This window comes from Physcomitrium patens, chromosome 23, assembly GCF_059467195.1.
Source record: "Physcomitrium patens ecotype Gransden chromosome 23, ASM5946719v1, whole genome shotgun sequence".
In the NCBI taxonomy this organism is placed as follows: Eukaryota; Viridiplantae; Streptophyta; class Bryopsida; order Funariales; family Funariaceae; genus Physcomitrium; species Physcomitrium patens.
Window position 1 is genome coordinate 12,520,806 of NC_143432.1, and position 18,679 is coordinate 12,539,484.

General features: G+C 34.0%; 2 protein-coding genes across 3 annotated transcripts; both read right to left on the reverse strand.

The window, feature by feature from the left end:
- Positions 1-1,575: 1,575 nt before the first annotated feature.
- Positions 1,576-3,098, reverse strand: LOC112275743 (uncharacterized). Of its 2 annotated transcripts, none has more exons than XM_024506358.3 (2): positions 2,994-3,098; positions 1,576-2,675 (listed from the first exon to the last, which is right to left on the reverse strand). In XM_024506358.3, the coding sequence occupies exon 2, from the start codon at positions 2,336-2,338 to the stop codon at positions 1,847-1,849; it is 492 nt and encodes a 163-aa protein (XP_024362126.1). In that variant the 5' UTR covers positions 2,339-2,675; positions 2,994-3,098; the 3' UTR covers positions 1,576-1,846. The 2 variants fall into 2 exon arrangements, with proteins under 2 accessions (XP_024362126.1, XP_024362127.1); XM_024506359.3 differs by having other exon boundaries at positions 2,931-3,064.
- Positions 3,099-4,380: 1,282 nt separating this feature from the next.
- LOC112275577 (E3 ubiquitin-protein ligase RGLG2) lies at positions 4,381-6,523 on the reverse strand. Its single transcript, XM_024506052.3, has 3 exons — positions 5,700-6,523; positions 4,828-5,334; positions 4,381-4,687 (listed from the first exon to the last, which is right to left on the reverse strand). Exons 1-3 carry the CDS (start codon positions 6,274-6,276, stop codon positions 4,677-4,679), a joined length of 1,095 nt encoding a protein of 364 aa, XP_024361820.1. The 5' UTR covers positions 6,277-6,523; the 3' UTR covers positions 4,381-4,676.
- Positions 6,524-18,679: the final 12,156 nt, after the last annotated feature.

The window sequence follows — 18,679 nt, forward strand, 5'->3', positions numbered from 1 at the left end:
ACATCCGGAGCTCGGAAAGCAAAATGCAGGTTTACACTGAAAGCTGGATACTGGTCTCCAGCAAGCAAATATCTCTCAACTAAAGCGTTCATGTATCTCATTAAATTCCTCATCCTTGTTGCTCGTTAGAAAAATTGCAATAACTGTGATCAAAACTTGTCTCAACAGGCGGTGAATTGATTCCACTCCACTCTCAAGGACTAACCAGTTGCGTCTAACTTGGTAAAAAAATCACATCTGCAAGGACATCTGGATGCACTCTTTTATTCCTACAACAATGAAGCTAGCATCATTCAGCAAGAGAATGAAATGAGCATCCCTTTAATAACCCACTTCTCTAAAATTCATATAGCTTCATTAGGGGGTTTCAAACATGGTCTTTTTGGGTGATATTTCACTTGGGATATTTTTGAAATATCAATTGATACTTCACCTTGCAAGGTGGGTGATTTTGAAATTGAAATATCAAAAGAGGGGGGGGGGTCAAATATCAAAAATTGCTTCGCTTGACTCGGCTTCCTTCCGTCTTTGACTCCATATCAAGGAGGTAAATAAGTTTGAATCAGGAGGTAATAAAGTTTGAATGATGATATTTTGGATTTGATATTTTGAGTGATCCTAGAAATATGAGGTGTTGAATCCTAGTTATTTGGTTTTGCAAAAGTGTCATGTTTGAAGCCTCTTACTATTTCAATAATTCAATCTATCTTTAGACTATGCTTTGTAGAACAATAGACAATCTTTTCATGTTCATTTGGCTTGTGGGCTACACTCTTAGCTCTAAATCCATACACAATAAAGTGAAATAAAATTAAAATTTTTTTTTTAAAAATTGCTTAACCTTTGTCAATTTTTTTGTTCGGATCAACACTTTTTTTTTTTTTTTTTTTTTTTTTTTAAATCATCCTCTAATATGCCTAGTTTACAAATTTATTTTGAATGACTCTCAAAATATATTTAGTATATTATAATCTAAATATTATGTGATTTATGTAATTGTAAAATACCAAAAATCATCATTAATTGATATATTTTGCATTTCTATAAAATTTACTGATTTAGTACAAAAACTACTTTATTAAGATGCTTTGAATGTGTGTCTAGACTTATTTGCAAAATTTTAAACTTAAGTTGAAAATAGCCATAAAAATTCTTATAAGTAGTTTTGATTATTGAAAGATAACCATGAATGAGAAAGAGGAAAATCTAGTAATTTGTATAATTTTTCTTATTTATAATAATACTAAATTTAAAAATCAAAAATAAAAGACAAAATTTTTATTTTATTTTTAAAATTATTAAAAGGGTCTTCAATAAAAATACAAGAATTTTGATCATTGTTATTTTGGATACTCTCATTGGAATGTAACTACAATTGTAAAGCAGTTCTTATAATGGCAAAGTGTAACAATTACAAAATTTTTAATAATCGACCATATCACCAAGAATAAATATTCGAGTCTAAACAATATATAAAATTGGGATTCCTTAACACAAAATCATTTCCAAAAAACCCAGATTCAATTTCTAAACCTTGTAGACAAACAAAATTCCTTTCCACACAAATGTGAGTCATTGATTATACCACTAAATGTGGAATTGATAAATCCATGAAGAATTTATCATATATATATATATATATATATATACATACATATATACAATATGTTTGTAGAAATTGCTCAGTTAATTTTATGCATCTGGACCAGTCCCCTTTTCCCTCAGAGGAAACACATCACTCCTCCCCGCCCCGCTGGTTCCCCTCTGTTCCCTCCTTCCGTTCCCAAATTTTGGATCAGCGGCCAAGCTTGAATCTGAGCAGTAGTTATGATTCGACAGAATATCCCTAGCCAGCTTCATGGAGTGCATCCAGAGCAGCAGCATGCACATCTTGTATCATTATTATAATACAATGCGCGGTGATCTTAGGGTCATAGTCAGGTAGTTTAGGGTTTTCTCTCGGCAGGCCAGCTGTTAAGTCAGCGTGCAGTCGCTGCTGCCAATTTGTCTTGTGGACGAGGAACCACTGCTGGTCCATGAAGGGTGCAAACCGATTCGCGGGGTCGCTCTCGCACGCTTGCTTGTAGAATGCCAAATCCTGCTCCACTTGCACTCTGCGCAGATACGAACGGATGGAGTGGCCCGAATCCACCTCCACGAACACCTCCTGGGTTATGGCTACGTCAAAGGCACCCGTCTTCGTGTATGTGTAGGTTGGGAGAGCACTCTGTAGGAAGGAGTGCCGTGCCTCCGCGGCTTCCGAGTTATAATGGTTGTAAGCAGCACTCCTCTCTGGCTCCAGCTGTCCCTCGCTAGGGACAGAGTTGCTGCCCTGCATGTAATCCTCCGCAATGTAGTCTGCACCCAGATATTGCTACTCATGCAATCTATAAATTTCAATCTTGTGACTTTCCTCGGCTCCCTGCTGCTTCACCCGCTCACTGATTTCTTGGCACTGCTTACCGTCGTCGCTCTGAAATCAGTTCATTCACCCTCGCTGCTCTCCCCGCACTACCACCTTGCCCAGCAGTCTCACCCTGAATTCGTGATTCCCCCTTACCCGTTTTCTCAGCCGTGTTAGAATTAAAGCCGTTCTTGCAGGTTGGGTCTCCCATGCTTGCTACAACATGTCCGGAAATTGGGGCGACGCCCACCTAGACAGCAGCAGTCGCAATCTGCACTCCAAAAAGCATGTTGAGAAGATCAGATGCTCGGTTCGTATGATCTGGAATGCTCAAAAGTTTCAATTGTAAAACTCAGAACAACGCAAAATTCTAGATAATATACTAGCGGCTGAGTATACCATTCTCCCATTCACGGACCCCCACTAACAAAGCTGAAACAAATCAACAAGCACATTACGTGAGAGGCACGAAAGGATCAACTCCATCCTCGCGTCCTCCCTACAAATCTACCGTTTAGTCATCAACCTGTAGTTGCAGGACCACAGCAAGAGCAGATAGCACAAGACAAGCGAAATGAGAGACAGAGACCACTTGAGATCGCAAGCAGAGCGGTGTAATATCAGACACGGCTATTCTTTGACATCAGCCAGCAATTCCTTCCCAATAGCCAAGGTGATGGAGAATGAATGGAATGGTTGGTTTTATGCAGAAAACGGGCGGAGCGAACGATGAGCCTGAATTTTTTTGCATGGGGTGCTTTTTGGAGTGATACCCAAGGAAATCGATCGAACTAGGTGACGAAACCAACTCACTCACCAGCCAAGGATAGATGAATGAAGAATGATAAGTTTACAAATGGATGGATGGTAGCCAGGGATTGTCTCTGGACTGACACGAGTCACCAAGGATTGATGAATGAAATGAGATTATTTTGTGGGTGGGTGATATACCGATGGGGTGTGTAGTCTGGGGTGAGCCTCTGGAGTGACCAGCAAGACACACTCAAAGGAAAGGTCACTAACGCCACTCACCGGCAAGGGGTAGATGAAGGAAACAGGACTGATTTATACATGAAATGGGTGGATGGATGATAAACATGGTGGTCCCAAAACATGTACTTTTATCATACCTTTAATGCCAAATGAGAATGATAGTGGTCTATCTCATGTACTTAATTGTAGGTTGATAGTGCTTGAGGTTGTGGTTTGACGTGAGCATGGCACTGAAAGCTTCGAGATCTGCGTAGCGTCTTCTAACATGCACATCGACACACAACTCTATTCCGTGATAGCCCCTGTTAATGGATCCACCCTTTTCTGTTTTCTTCATCTCAGCAGTTTCTTGCTCATCGTTGAAATGTCGATGTTCACGGTAACAGAGCAAGTCATTCTTGCGCAGGAGATTGTTGAGAATGTGGTGGGCGATTTTAGCCCTCGCATTTCGCGCACCACGATCTCAGTTCTACTTCCTGGTAGAACATGGTTAATCCTCAGATATCGACAGGTGAATACGTTGCTGGGTTGAAAAACATTGTTCCACTTGCTGATTAAGCATAGTTGCTTGTTAAACATTGCTGCTTATTTAAGTATCTTATAAATGACATTGATAGACTACAGTGATCCAGGTTAGTTTAGAATTTTCATAACCTTTTTTACATTTATATTTTTATGAAAAAAGACATGGTCAACTACAGAAGATAGATTCCTTTGTTTCAACACAACACATTATTAACGATTCTTATTCGTTCTTAAATCGAACTACTAAGCTAAGTTGTAGGATGATTGTAAAGGTCTACTTAGTCACATTTTTTCAATTAAGCGAAAAAGATGCACATAATTATTTTTAGATACATTCACTAAAACCGTCGTAATATTTTATTTGAGAATACAGATTGTTATGAAAAATTTGCGACTTGGATCAAGAATAATTTATTCTAATATTGAAGATTCCAAACTCAATCAAACTTGGATAAATATTCATGAATGTAAACCATTACAGGTTCCGTGTTTATCATTGTCATATTGACGGTCTGAACTTACATCAAACACACATTTTTAGAAAAAACCTGAAACTAAATGCTTTGAAGAAAGTGGTAAAAAAAAATCGTAAATACATATGAGGATCATAAAAATCCAGACCTTAAATTAATCTTAAGTTCGAATTGAATCAAGCTCGTGCTAGCCTACAATTACTTACTATCAAGTACAGTCGTCCTTACCTAATGCCAGAGATTGTCCCATTTGTTGAAGAGGTGAGCAATTGTACATTGCATTACGAAGGACCTGTACAATTAACGAAGGATCAATTACACGAAACCATTAGCTTCAGCAATATGTGCTTCGGCAGAGACGGTCAGAGGGGCAACAATTGAAGACCATGTTCTTTCAGGCTGAGACAAACAGAGCGCAGTCAGTGTGCTCACCTTCATCAGTAACACGTGAACGGAATCCAGATCCACGTCGAGAGCCGTCATTGTCGCGAGAAAATCGCTCGGAAGGGCTCCGAGTCGGACAGGCGTCTTGCATAGGACTAGGACGCTCATCCATCTGCAAGACCTTGGGTGGAGGGGGAAGGAGTTCAATGCCAGGGGAATGCCCTCTTTGCGTGCCCAGGATTTCAATCTCCTTGGTCGCGTTGTACTGCTGGGGAATCTCCATGAGTGCCTGGAGAGCAAATTTGGCGTCTGCTACCATGGGAGGTAAGTTGTGCAGCATGATCTCAGTGTAGTTGACGAACTGGAAATTGTCGAAATTTCGTTGTGGTAAATCGTCGTCGAATCTTTGCATTGTGTCCCAGGGTCCGTCACCCACGCCTACAAGCACGATTGACAGCGCGTATTTGCTTGCATTGACGATGGCGTCTACAGTTGCCTGCTCTTGAGGACTCAGCTGCCCTTCTTGAGTATTAACACTTCTTGTGACCTGCCCATCTGTGACATTACTCAACGCTTGGCGATGTGAGGACACAATCAAGCAGATTAGCACAAATCAATTTAACAACCACTAGTTTCTATCATGCATCAAGATTATACAGTAAATAGTGATCGAAATAAAACACCAGAAGGTAATCATCATTCAAAGGCGATCCCTAGATTGCGGGACTCATGGAGGAATGGAGTTGAAGATTTTACTTCAAGAAACAGAGGAAGGCATTTGCATGACACGAATATCACGTCCGCAGCTGCCTCGGAATTTCCGTAATTTAAATGATAAAAAATGTCCTTCGCAAGTAACACTCTAGAATCCCTAAAAGATACAAAAAAAGGCAACGGAGATGACGCAATCACAAACTAACCTGCAATAATGACCAGTACGTGGTACTGCCCCCCAGTTTTTTCAACGATGTCAACGGCGGCATTGATGACAGGAGCAAAAGAAGTCGGTCCAGCGAGACGTATGTGCGGCGCAATAGATCTGTACCGGGCCAGAGCCTCCTCAAAGCCATCGCAGGGTCGATGATCGGCGTAGAAGCTGAATGCTTCCGTGTCATGGGTGGTGGCATCACCAAATCCAAAGCAGGGGATAAGATTATCCTCGTCAAATGAAGACAACGTTCTACCGACAATACTGAGCGCTCTCTCGTAAGGGTTCAGATCTCCTCCGATGGCGTGCAAGCTCCTTCCGCCAAAAGAATTCTTCCCTGTCCACTCATTACTCTTCGTAAAATCTATGCCAACTACAAGATTGGACGATTCCAACCCGGCATCACGCAGAGCTTGTTGCACTTCCTCCACAGACTCATAATCATCCTTAATCTTTCTGTAGTGCGTGGATTGTCTGATGCCACCATGACCAGACTGGTTGGCGTCCCCCTTCGGCCTCAGAGTAGTCTCGCTACTGCCCATGGCAACGGATTTCAACAACTGCCACATTCACAATTCCTCACGACCGTATGCGACACAGAACGACGACCACGCTGTACACACGCCCTTTCTCTACAATCCAATCAGCTCTACATTCATAGATCTTGTACCACCACCTCGAAATGAAATCGCTCAGCTCATGAACACTTCCTCTACTTAAGAAGAAGAATCAATTCACCAGACAAAAGGCGGTAAGCTACGAAGCTATAAAAAAAATAGCGAAGGATTCTTCGCGGATTGGAAGAAGGGGCACCGCAGTGGATAGCAGAGCCACATTGGGTAACAAGCGAAAAACACGAGGGAACGGGCATAGGCTCTCCCGGAGAGATGGACCGGTAAGCGCGGTCTTTTACCGTGGATTCCACCCCTAAGCCCATGGAGGCGTTGTTTCAGGTCGGAGGGGTTGGTCGGAGAGTGAGTCCACGTGTCATATTTTTCATGATTTCCAGGGAGGCCGCCCAAAAAGTTCGTGTGCTCCAAAAAGCGCATTACCAACGGAAAAGTTTTCCATCCATTCTCGTTCTAAAATTTTGTGCTAGTGTTGATGTTGGTTTGGCTTTGCTTTTTTGATGTGTATTTTTATTTGCAAACTCTTGCTGTTGATATTCAGTTTTTTGTACGTTCTAGATTATGTAATTTTTGGGTGGAAAAATGGATGTGAACGTGTTTTACGACTGTAGTGCTTTGATCAGTTTTGTATAAAAATTAACTAAAACTATTTTTAGTTTTTAATAGATACTAGCATTTAAAAAACTTCAATAAATGGCATAGATTATATATACATACATACATACATATATATATATATATACATATAGTTTTAATTTTTTTTTGAAGTCTTAATATTTAATATCATGGTATCAAAGAACCTCATAAAATTGTGAATTCATACAACTTAATATATCTTGTTTTATAATTATTCTTTGATCTTTTTTTATTCTTTTGTGGTTTAAAATTAAATTAACTAAAAAATAGAGATATACTAAAATTATGAATTTTGATATTAGAAATAAATAATATAATTATTTTAAATATTTAATATTAAATTTAAAATAAATACTTATAAAAAAATAATATTTTTATTATATAAAGTATTTTCAAGGATTAGAACAAGAAAAATAAAAATAAATTAATTAAATATGTTTCAAAAAAATATTATAAACAGGGAATAGGAAAGTATGTATATTTAAGTAAAAAATTGATATGACTATTGCCAAAAACAAAAAGAACCTTGAAATTAAAATAAAAGCTATAAATGAGTTTACAAAAATAAAAAAGATTTCATTTTTACTTCTATATATACTATCTAACTAGAAGCTATGTGGCAACATTCTATAGGACTTCAAACACATGTTTAACTTATATGGCAAGTCTCATATGTATACTCTACATGACCAATTTGTACCACAAGTGGCCAACATGTGTGATATGTGGCCAATTTGTTAGCCAAAATTTCAACCTAATAATCATATATAAACATGTATAAAGTCAAAATTGTATTTGTTAAGCTTTTAAGAAGCTGCTCCATATTTAAATCCATATGATATTTAAATCCATATCTATATGATTCTTCTTTCCTAAATAAATAATAATATTGATTATATTTGTGATATTATTCTCTCTATTAAAAACAAATTCTATAAGCAATATTCACGTGTTGAATAAATCCAAGATGCAACAAATTGATTGACTATTCATCTTTGTTTTGATGGATTTTTTCAATAAAAAATATCAACTTTATTTTGCTTCATTTGTAAGATTCTTTAATAACTTCTATATGCATTTACTAATATCATATCTACAAATGTATTATGACATGGCTATTCAGTGAAAAAATATTATAAAATAGATCAATTAAAAATATTATAGCAAATTAACTTAGAAGTATAGATAGTATTTAAGAAGGTAGTTAATATTTTTTGTTTATAAAATTGACTTCTACTTACTTTACAAGGCCATAAATAAGACAAATTAAAGTAGATAAGAAAAATAAATAATATAAACATCTCTAGGAAAGAGTTGAGAATAATTTGGAGCATAAATTACTTTAAAAAATCAAAATTTGATATTAAAAGAGGACATGTTGTGCACTAGAGTGAAAATCAAATCCCAAAGTACAAAATTATACACCTATGGCATTTCAAATGTTTATTGGTTGATTAAAAATAAGATTTGGAAGCAAAATAAAGAGAGGTTTTTTGAGTATTAGATTTGAGTGATTTAAATTTGTAATGACTTTATTAAGGCTTTGAAAAGTGAGGGTTGTTTTGAGGTGATTTTGGATTTTGAAAAATATAAAGAATTTATACTTAAGAGAATTATATAAGATTGATAGATATTTTATAAGTGAAATTTTGTGATTAAATATAAAATATTGTATTAAATGTATATTGTAAGTTTAAGCTTAATCAAGTGCTACATTTTAAGGTTACAAAATTTTAAAAAAGTTGGGATCTTAGAAATTGAAGTTTAAAGGATGAGTGAGGATTTTTAAGTCTTATATCAATTTTTTAGTTGGATTGATTTATTTTTTTAAAATAATATTAGACTTAATTTTTAAAAATAATAAAAAATTTAAGAGCCATAAGATAGGATTTTTAAGAGATATTGATGCTAGAAAATTGGTAGTAAGATTAGAAAAGGATACCGACCAACATCCAAGTGGATTATGGAATTTATCTTCTATTTAGTAAATTTGATCTTCTTCAAATTTTTCGTATATGATTTCAATTAAGTAATTGAAAAGTCCACAAATTTTGAATCAAAATATATAATAATATTATTAAGTTGTTGAAGTTAAGGATTTATTTAAGATTTAAGATTTGATTAGGATTTGATTGAGGATTTAAGATATTATTAGATTTTTTAAAGGATTTCGTTAAAATTCATATAAGATTTTATTATGATTTGTTTAGGATTTCATTAGAATTTTATTAGAATTTTATTATCATTACATTAGGATTTGATTAGAATTTACTTAAGATTTTTATTTTTGATATTTTATGAAGATTTTTCTATGGTTTTTTATGGTCTTTTTAGAAATTTTAAAGGATTTTATTATGTTTCTTTTATAAGTTTTTTAAGACTTCTTTTGGATTTTATTATGATTTTTAAGCATTAGTTGGATTTATTTAAATTTCTATTAAAGTTGCTAGGACCTTGTTATTATAATTTCTAATTTACCTTCCATAACTAAGTGCAAGGTGCATTTTCAAGTAAGACTTCACATAATATAACTCCATACTAATGTACAAGATATTCTTACTTATTTTGATACTTCTTTAAGTCTAAAACTTCTTCTACCTCAAATTCTTGATTATTATCTACTTTTATAGAAAAAATATTATATATATATATATATATATATATATATACATTTGTATATCCATTATTTTATATGACTCAAGAAGATATACACGAAAAAAAAGATAGATCTTTATACAATTTGGTAAGTATGATTGATATGCAACTAGATTGATTTATTTACAAATAAAAAATGGTCACAATCTACAATAATCCAAAATGTCGCAAGGACAAATAATCTTGATATTACTACAAAATATTCATACTATATCTCCAAAGTAGAATTGAGGTTGTTCCTTATAATTACTATTTATATTGGTCTTTAATTATTCTTGAGCTTTTTATAATTTTTTCTTTATTATTGCATGTGACTTTGATAAATTATTTGACAAATCTTTTACTGCAAGATTATTAAGTTTTGAAAGTAAAAATATCAAATTATAGATAATAATCATAATTAATATAAAATATGTTTATTAAATAGAAAAATATATTATATTAATATAGAATTTTTTTATTGATGATAAAAGAATTTTCCAATCATTTTAATAGTAATTGATGATACATCTCAAATATTGCTTAAAAACTTAATTTATTTGTTTTTTTTTGTCCATAAATTTGAAAATAAAAAATTAAAGATGATTTATATCTATTTTAAATATCTTAAAAAAACTTCAAGTCCTTAATACAAATTAGATTTGTATATTTGATAAAATATCCTTGAAAAATCCATAATAGCAATAAATATTTTAAAGAAAAAATTTAGTTTTATTTTTATTTATTTTTTTACTTATGATAAATTTTGTACAAAATATAAAATGATCCATCTTGATGAAGCAATCTACTATCACAAATATAAATTCATATAAACTTAAGATTGAAAGATTTCTGATATAATCTATAGAAATAAAAGACCATGGTTGTTTAGATATGGATAATGGCTAAAAATGTCCATAATGTCAATAACAAGGAATTTTTGTTCTTAAACTTACATCACATGAGTATATAAATTTTTAAATTATCTTTTACATTTAGGGCCACAAAAAATATTTAAATATTAATTTCAAAGTCTTATTGTATCCAAAAATTTTTGTTGTTGGAAAATTGTGAAAAACTTGATTCAATTAATAATTGACAATACTTTATTTTTTGGAATATATAAGTATCTTTCAAAATTAAGAAGATTATTTTTAAATTTAAACTTAGAAATAAAATAAAATTTAAAATTATCATTTTTTATATTATAAATAAGAAAATTTAAATATATAATTTATTCAATTTTATTAAAAAATTAAATTAATAGTCAATGTTTATTTCATTGTTTAAATATTAATTTATTTTGGATTCAAATGAATTATTTGTTGTTGATTAAAAATTTTATTTGATTTTTTTTTGTAAGTCAAAAATATCTAAAAAGATATTTGATAAATCTCATTATTTTCTTGGATGATATGTAATATTAAATACAAATCTTGCCAAAGACATGATCTAACTAACTTTGCAATAATATAAAATAAATGCTGACATAAAATACTTGAAGTTCTTATGATCTATATAAACCATCACTCGGTTAGAAGTATCTTTTAGATAATAGTTTTATTCTTGAAATGAATTTATAATTGTAAAAAGTTTTTTTATTGTAGATTTCATAGTTGACCTTAGCTCTTCAAATTTTCTAAAATGAAGAGCTACACAATGGATTTTGTCATTTTCTCTCATTTATGACAATACTACACTTAAACTAAAGTTTGATGCATCTATTTTCATAAAAGAAATTCTTCAAAAAAATCAAGAAAATACAAAATTAATGCACAAGTAAAAGCTATCTTCAAAGCTTTAATTATTGCTTCAATTTCTTTATTCCACTTAAGTTTTTTTTTTTTTTTTTTTTTTTTTTTTTTTACAGATCAAATATATAAGTTGATTTGTAACTTAATAATTTTTTTAAATAAATATTTAATAATAATTATCAAATTTTAAAAAATACTATACATCTTTTATTATTTTTAAAATCTTCAAATCTACAATAGTTTAAAATTTTTTAGGATCTATCACAAGGCCATGTCACGGACATACATATAATTACCTATATGAATAGATAAAAGTATGTAAAAGTAGGTTAATTGTGTAATATCTTCTAGAGAAGCTTCTTAGAAGCTTCATAGACGCTGCTTTGACTTTATAGGAGTCTATAGTTGACTTTTAGGTTAGAAACTTGGTCAACAAGTTAGCCATGTGCCACGCATGTTGGAAGCTTAAAGAACAAGCTAACTACGTGGTCCATCCATAGAAAACTTGCCTTGCAAGCAAAGGCATGTGGCCTAGAAAGTCAACATATATTGGAGGTCTTATAGAACATCGCCACGTGGCTTCTAGTTAGATAGTATATATAGAGGCAAGAGTGAAGTCCTCTTCACTCTTGTCAACTCCTTTCTTGCTTCTAGTCTAGTTTCAAGGGTCTCTAGTTTTCTTGTATTTTGGCAATAGCCATTCCAGTTTCTTTCTTAATATACATATTTCTATTTTGTCCTATTTCTTTTTGAGAAAAGTCTCACTTACTCTTTAGCTTTCATCGAGTTCTTGTCCCTGACAGATTGACAAGAGTACACTTACAATATCAGAGCTTTGTCTTTTCTTGATTAAGAGTGGATTACCCTTTTTTCTTGATAAGACATAAGCGCATTAGAAGTTGCGGATTACCCTCTTTTAAACTGATATTGTTCTTAGTATTTTCTTTGTTATCAATTCCTCTCTTCTATTTGTTTTGAGCGTTGTTAGACATCTTCTCTTTTCTAAGTGCTACTATGGCAGAGCTTGTTGAAATGAAGAGTGCAATGGCACAGATGCAAGAACAATTGAGGGAGTTAATGCTTGCGATGCATCAACTCAATTTACCACCACAAGGAGCAACAAGAATGGTAGGAAGTGAAGATATAGAGATGATTGGGGCTGCTTCAACATCTGCACCAAACCATGTCCCTTCTCCCAGAATGGAACACCCTTCGAGTGTTAGAGAACCGAGAGTTGCCTTACCCGAGAAGTTTGATGGTACCAGATCCAAGTTTCGAGGATTCATCAATCAGGTCCAACTAGTGATTGAACTTCAACCCCAAAGCTATCCAACTCCAGGGTCACAAGTAAGATTCATTGGTACACTTCTTTCAGGTTCAGCATTGTCATGGTTTTCATCTTTTTTTGAACGACGAGATCCAATATTGGATAATCTGGAGGCTTTTTTGGCGGAGTTTCGATCCATGTTTGGAGAACATGATGCAATTCGTGTTGCAACCAACAAGATCCGTATTTTGCGACAAGGCAATCGATCAGTAACATTATATGCTTCGCAATTTCGACAACTTGCAACTGATATCAAGTGGGATGATGCCGCACTTGTGAGTCAATTTCTCTACGGATTACAATATGAGGTAAAGAAATTGATGCTTAATTTACCTGATCCTCAAACATTGAGTCAAGCAATTGACTTTGTTGTGAAGTGCGACAATCGACTTTTTGAATTTCGATCCGAGAGTCGCACAAGTGGGCCTCAACGTTACTACAATTCAATGGCGACACCGACGTCTCCTCAACACATACCTTCGAAAGTAGAGGATATGCAAATTGATGCGGTACGTTTCAAACCTCTTACTGAGCAAGAAAAGTCTCGTCGTCGACAAGAAGGATTGTGCTTATATTGTGGAGAACCTAAGCACACTGCTCAACATTGTCCAAAGAAGCGACGTAACTACAAAATGAGGAGTACGGCTGTCAAAGAAGACAGTATGTCGGAAAACGAGTACGTCCAGCTACAATAGGGACCGTGCGGCTGGAATCTTGTACAACTTCTAATAAAGGTCCTATCCTCTCCTCAAAACCATCTCCTTGTTTTATAATAGATGTGCGTTTAGGACCTAATAATTACAAAGCCTCTGCCTTGGTAGATTCAGGAGCCTCATCTTGTTTTTTAGATGAAGAATTTGCTAGATGTCATAGAATATCATTAATACAAAAAACTAAACCTGTACACGTAGAAGTCATAGATGGTCGTCCGTTGTCTTCTGGAGATGTAACTCACGAAACACTTCCTGTAGATGTAGTAATAAATGGTCATAGTAGTTGCGTAATTTTTAATATAATTAGATCTCCCTCTAATCCAGTAATTTTAGGCTTATCATGGTTAGAAAAGTATAATCCTCGAATAGATTGGATTTCTCGTAAACTTGATTTTCCTCAGAGCATTAGTAACAGTTCTATTAACCAAGTAAAAAACCATGAGTCTAGTATAGTAAAACTCACACCTATAGGTGCAAAAGCATTTATACATGCAGCAAAAGAAGGATCAACTTTTGCTATTTATGCTGCACCTATTTCTGAAAGCGTAAAGACTTCAAGTGGCATTCCAAGTCAATATCAAGATTATCAAGACGTTTTTGAGAAAAAGAATGCAGATATTCTTCCTGAGCATCGCCCATACGATTGTTCAATCGATCTCAAGGAAGGAACTCAGCCACCATTTGGACCAATTTACAGTTTATCACAAGATGAGTTGGCTGAACTCAAGACATATATTGACGAGAATTTAGCGAAGAATTTCATACGCCATTCAAAATCTCCAGCAGGAGCTCCAATTTTATTCGTAAAGAAAAAAGATGGATCTTTACGAATGTGTATTGACTATCGAGGACTCAACAAGATCACCATCAAGAACAGGTATCCATTACCTTTGATATCAGGACTCCTTGACCAGTTAAATCAAGCTAAGATCTATACAAAAATAGATCTAAGAGGAGCATATAATCTAGTACGGATCAAAGAAGGAGATGAATGGAAGACTGCGTTTCGAACCAGGTACGAGCATTTTGAATATAATGTCATGCCTTTTGGACTCACGAATGCACCAGCTGCTTTTCAACATCTCATGAATGATGTATTTCGTGAATTCTTAAACAATTTTGTCATCTGCTACCTAGACGATATCCTGATTTATTCTAAGAATGTTGAAGAACATGAAATACATGTTCGTCAAGTATTACAAAAACTCAGAGATGCAGGATTGTACGCCAAGATGGAAAAGTGTGTATTTCACACTACTCAAGTTGACTTTTTAGAATACATCATTTCAAATGATGGTCTTATGATGGATTCTAAGAAAGTCCAAACAATCATGGATTGGAAGATTCCAAAGATTGTGAGAGATGTCCAATGTTTCTTGGGATTTGCCAATTACTATCGGATCTTCATCAAAGACTTTTCACGAGTTGCAGCTCCACTAACACGCTTGACTAGTAAAGATAAATTCCAATGGAATCAAGAAGCGGAAGCAGCATTTGAAGCCTTGAAGACATCGTTTGTCTCTGCACCAGTCTTATATCGTGTTGATTTTTCCAAGGCATTTTTTATGGAAACAGACGCATCGGATTTTGCCTTGGGTGCAGTTTTATCACAAATGGGAACAGATGACAAACTTCATCCGATAGCTTTTCATTCAAGAAAATTCTCAGCAGCCGAGATCAATTATGAGATCCACGATAAAGAACTTCTTGCAATCGTGGATTCCTTTCAAGAATGGCGTCATTATCTAGAAGGTGCTTCTAGTCCAGTCACTGTGTATACAGATCACAAGAACCTCGAGTATTTCATGTCAGCATGCGTGTTGAATCGTCGTCAAGCTCGTTGGAGTATGTCTTTGTCAAGATTCGACTTCATTATCACTTATCGGCTAGGAAAACAACAAGGTTTGTCCGATGCCCTGTCTAGACGTTCTTATTTTGCACCAAAAGAAGGAGATGCAGCTTTTGAGCAACAAAGAACGGTCCTCTTGAAACCGGAGCAATTTCATCTCCGAGCAGTGAAATCAACACTGACTGTTGATTCAACTTTTCTCAAGCAAATCCAGTCCAGTATGTCCTTAGACCCTCTTGTTCATGATATCGAGAATAATTCTTCCAAGTCTCATGATTCTTCTAAGTTCGAGTTCAAGAATAATCTATTATATTTTGAAGGACGCCTATATGTTCCAGAAGGAAAAGCACGTTTGCGTGTTCTTCAAGCACGTCATGACTTTCCAGCAGCAGGTCACTTTGGATATAATAAGACTCTGGAACTCATATCAAGAGATTTTTGGTGGCCACAAATGTGGAAGTCAGTCAAAGACTTTGTACAATCATGTGATATTTGTTCAAGATCAAAAATTCCTCGACATCGACCTTACGGACTTCTTCAGCCATTACCTATATCAGAACAACCATGGTCTTCTGTTTCTATGGATTTCATCATAGATCTTCCAAGCTCAAGATCTTATGATTCTATATTTGTGATAGTAGATCGTTTCACCAAGATGGCACATTTTATGCCATGTACAAAATCTATCACAGGTGAAGAAACAGCTAAGCTTTTCATTGATAATATCTATCGCTATCATGGATTACCTAAAGATATCATATCGGATAGGGGAACTCAATTTGTGTCGAGATTCTGGAGGACTCTTTTCAAGATTTTAAAAGTGGACATAAAGCTATCTTCAGCTTTCCATCCTCAAACTGATGGACAAACAGAGCGCGTAAACCAAGTCTTGGAACAATATTTAAGGTGTACCATCAACTACCAACAAGATGATTGGACAAACCTTCTGCCATTGGCAGAGTTTGCTTATAATAATACGGTACATTTCTCCACGCAACAAACACCTTTCTTTGCCAATTATGGCTATCATCCACGACTTGATACTTTTGATTTTTCAAAAGTTGATAATCCTGCAGCAGAAGATATGGCAAATCGGTTGTCAGAGTTACATGCAATAATGAAGGCGCAGTTGAAGAAAGCTCAAGAACGACAAAAGATAAATGCAGATGTATATCGTAAAGAGCAACCACAACTCAACGTGGGTGATAAGGTATGGCTACTTCGTCGCAATATCAAGACCACTCGACCTTGTGACAAATTGGACTATCGTAGGCTTGGCCCCTTTTCTGTTTCTGAACAGATCAACCCAGTTGCATATCGGTTACATCTACCGGAGTCAATGAAGATCCATCCTGTATTCCACGTGTCTCTTCTTGAACCATATAAGACAGTGGATATACAAGGAAGAAGACAAATGCCACCGCCTCCTATAGAAGTAGATAATAATGAAGAATTTGAGGTGGAAGAGATATTAGACTCAAGGCGGCGCCGAAATAAGCTGGAATATCTTGTTCATTGGCGCGGATATGATATTAGTGAGCGCACATGGGAGCCATCCAGGAATCTAGCAAATGCATCAGCTAAAGTCAAAGTTTTTCATCAACGACATCCATCAAAACCAAGATGAAAACCTCTCTTATAAAAGACACAAGATTGAGGAAGTTATGAAGGCCTCAATAGTGATCAAATAACAGGGTGGTCTTCTCGCCCTGGAATGGGACACTATTGATGGCTATGAGGACCCATCAACTATCTTCGAAGAGAACAAAGATCAGAGTATGTAGCAAATACAATTCGCCGCATATTAGATTTTCTCAATATATAATCACCGCTCCTCGTGGAACTCGTCCCTAGAAGGGGGGGTAATGTCACGGACATACATATAATTACCTATATGAATAGATAAAAGTATGTAAAAGTAGGTTAATTGTGTAATATCTTCTAGAGAAGCTTCTTAGAAGCTTCATAGACGCTGCTTTGACTTTATAGGAGTCTATAGTTGACTTTTAGGTTAGAAACTTGGTCAACAAGTTAGCCATGTGCCACGCATGTTGGAAGCTTAAAGAACAAGCTAACTACGTGGTCCATCCATAGAAAACTTGCCTTGCAAGCAAAGGCATGTGGCCTAGAAAGTCAACATATATTGGAGGTCTTATAGAACATCGCCACGTGGCTTCTAGTTAGATAGTATATATAGAGGCAAGAGTGAAGCCCTCTTCACTCTTGTCAACTCCTTTCTTGCTTCTAGTCTAGTTTCAAGGGTCTCTAGTTTTCTTGTATTTTGGCAATAGCCATTCCAGTTTCTTTCTTAATATACATATTTCTATTTTGTCCTATTTCTTTTTGAGAAAAGTCTCACTTACTCTTTAGCTTTCATCGAGTTCTTGTCCCTGACAGGCCATCATTTGTAATAATGTATCTTAAGAAGTCAACTTGAGTTGTGTAAATTACACACTTTTTTAGCTTGGCATATAGTTCTACATACTTAAATTTTTGTAACATGCAAAAAATATAAAATTCATACTTTTTTGTATTTTTAGAATAGATTAACAAGTCATCTAAGCAATATATAATAAAATAATCTAAAATTTTCAAAAAAACATCATTAGATGTTATAAATAAGCAGCCATATTTGTGAATCTAAAAGACATGGCTAATATTTGAAATATCCACATCTAGTTTGAAATGTAATCTTTTATTTATCTTGTTTTTTAATGCATACGAATTTGTTTGTTTCTTGTGGATTTATTATATTATAGATATTTATATAATTGAATATATCAAGAAGTCCTAATATCAAAGATAGAAGACATTTATTCTTAATGGTGATTATATTGAGTTACTAATAATCTACATACATTTGTAATGATCTACTATTTTGTTTTTAAAAAATAAGATAAAATCTTATATTAGAAATATTGAATGGCATATGAAGTTTTATAGTCAATTTTCTATCAATTTATTTATTAAATATATCCAACTTATTTTGAGATAAGCTATAAATTGATCCAAATAATTACTAAGTTTCTTCTTAAAGGTTAATTGAGTAATCATAAAAATAATGCTTTAGAAGATAATATGTAATTTTTTTTCAAATATCTTAATAATCCATATAGTACTTAGAATATCACTTGGAATCTTTTTACATTTAAAAATGGATGTAATATAAACAAAAAATGGTAATTTTTTTTTACAACATGTTTAAAAACTTTAGCACCTACCAATAAGAGTTTGATTATATTAGACTTATGAAATTTTATAAAAACTTAGATTATGCTTTGGAAGAAATTGAGATTATAAGAAACCTAGTCTATTCAAAGATTATACTTTTTTAGCCATGATAAAAATAAAATAATTAGATTAAAAAGAAATCTAATAATATTAAATATTACTAAGTTATTATAGCCATTTATTACTACATCTATATAAA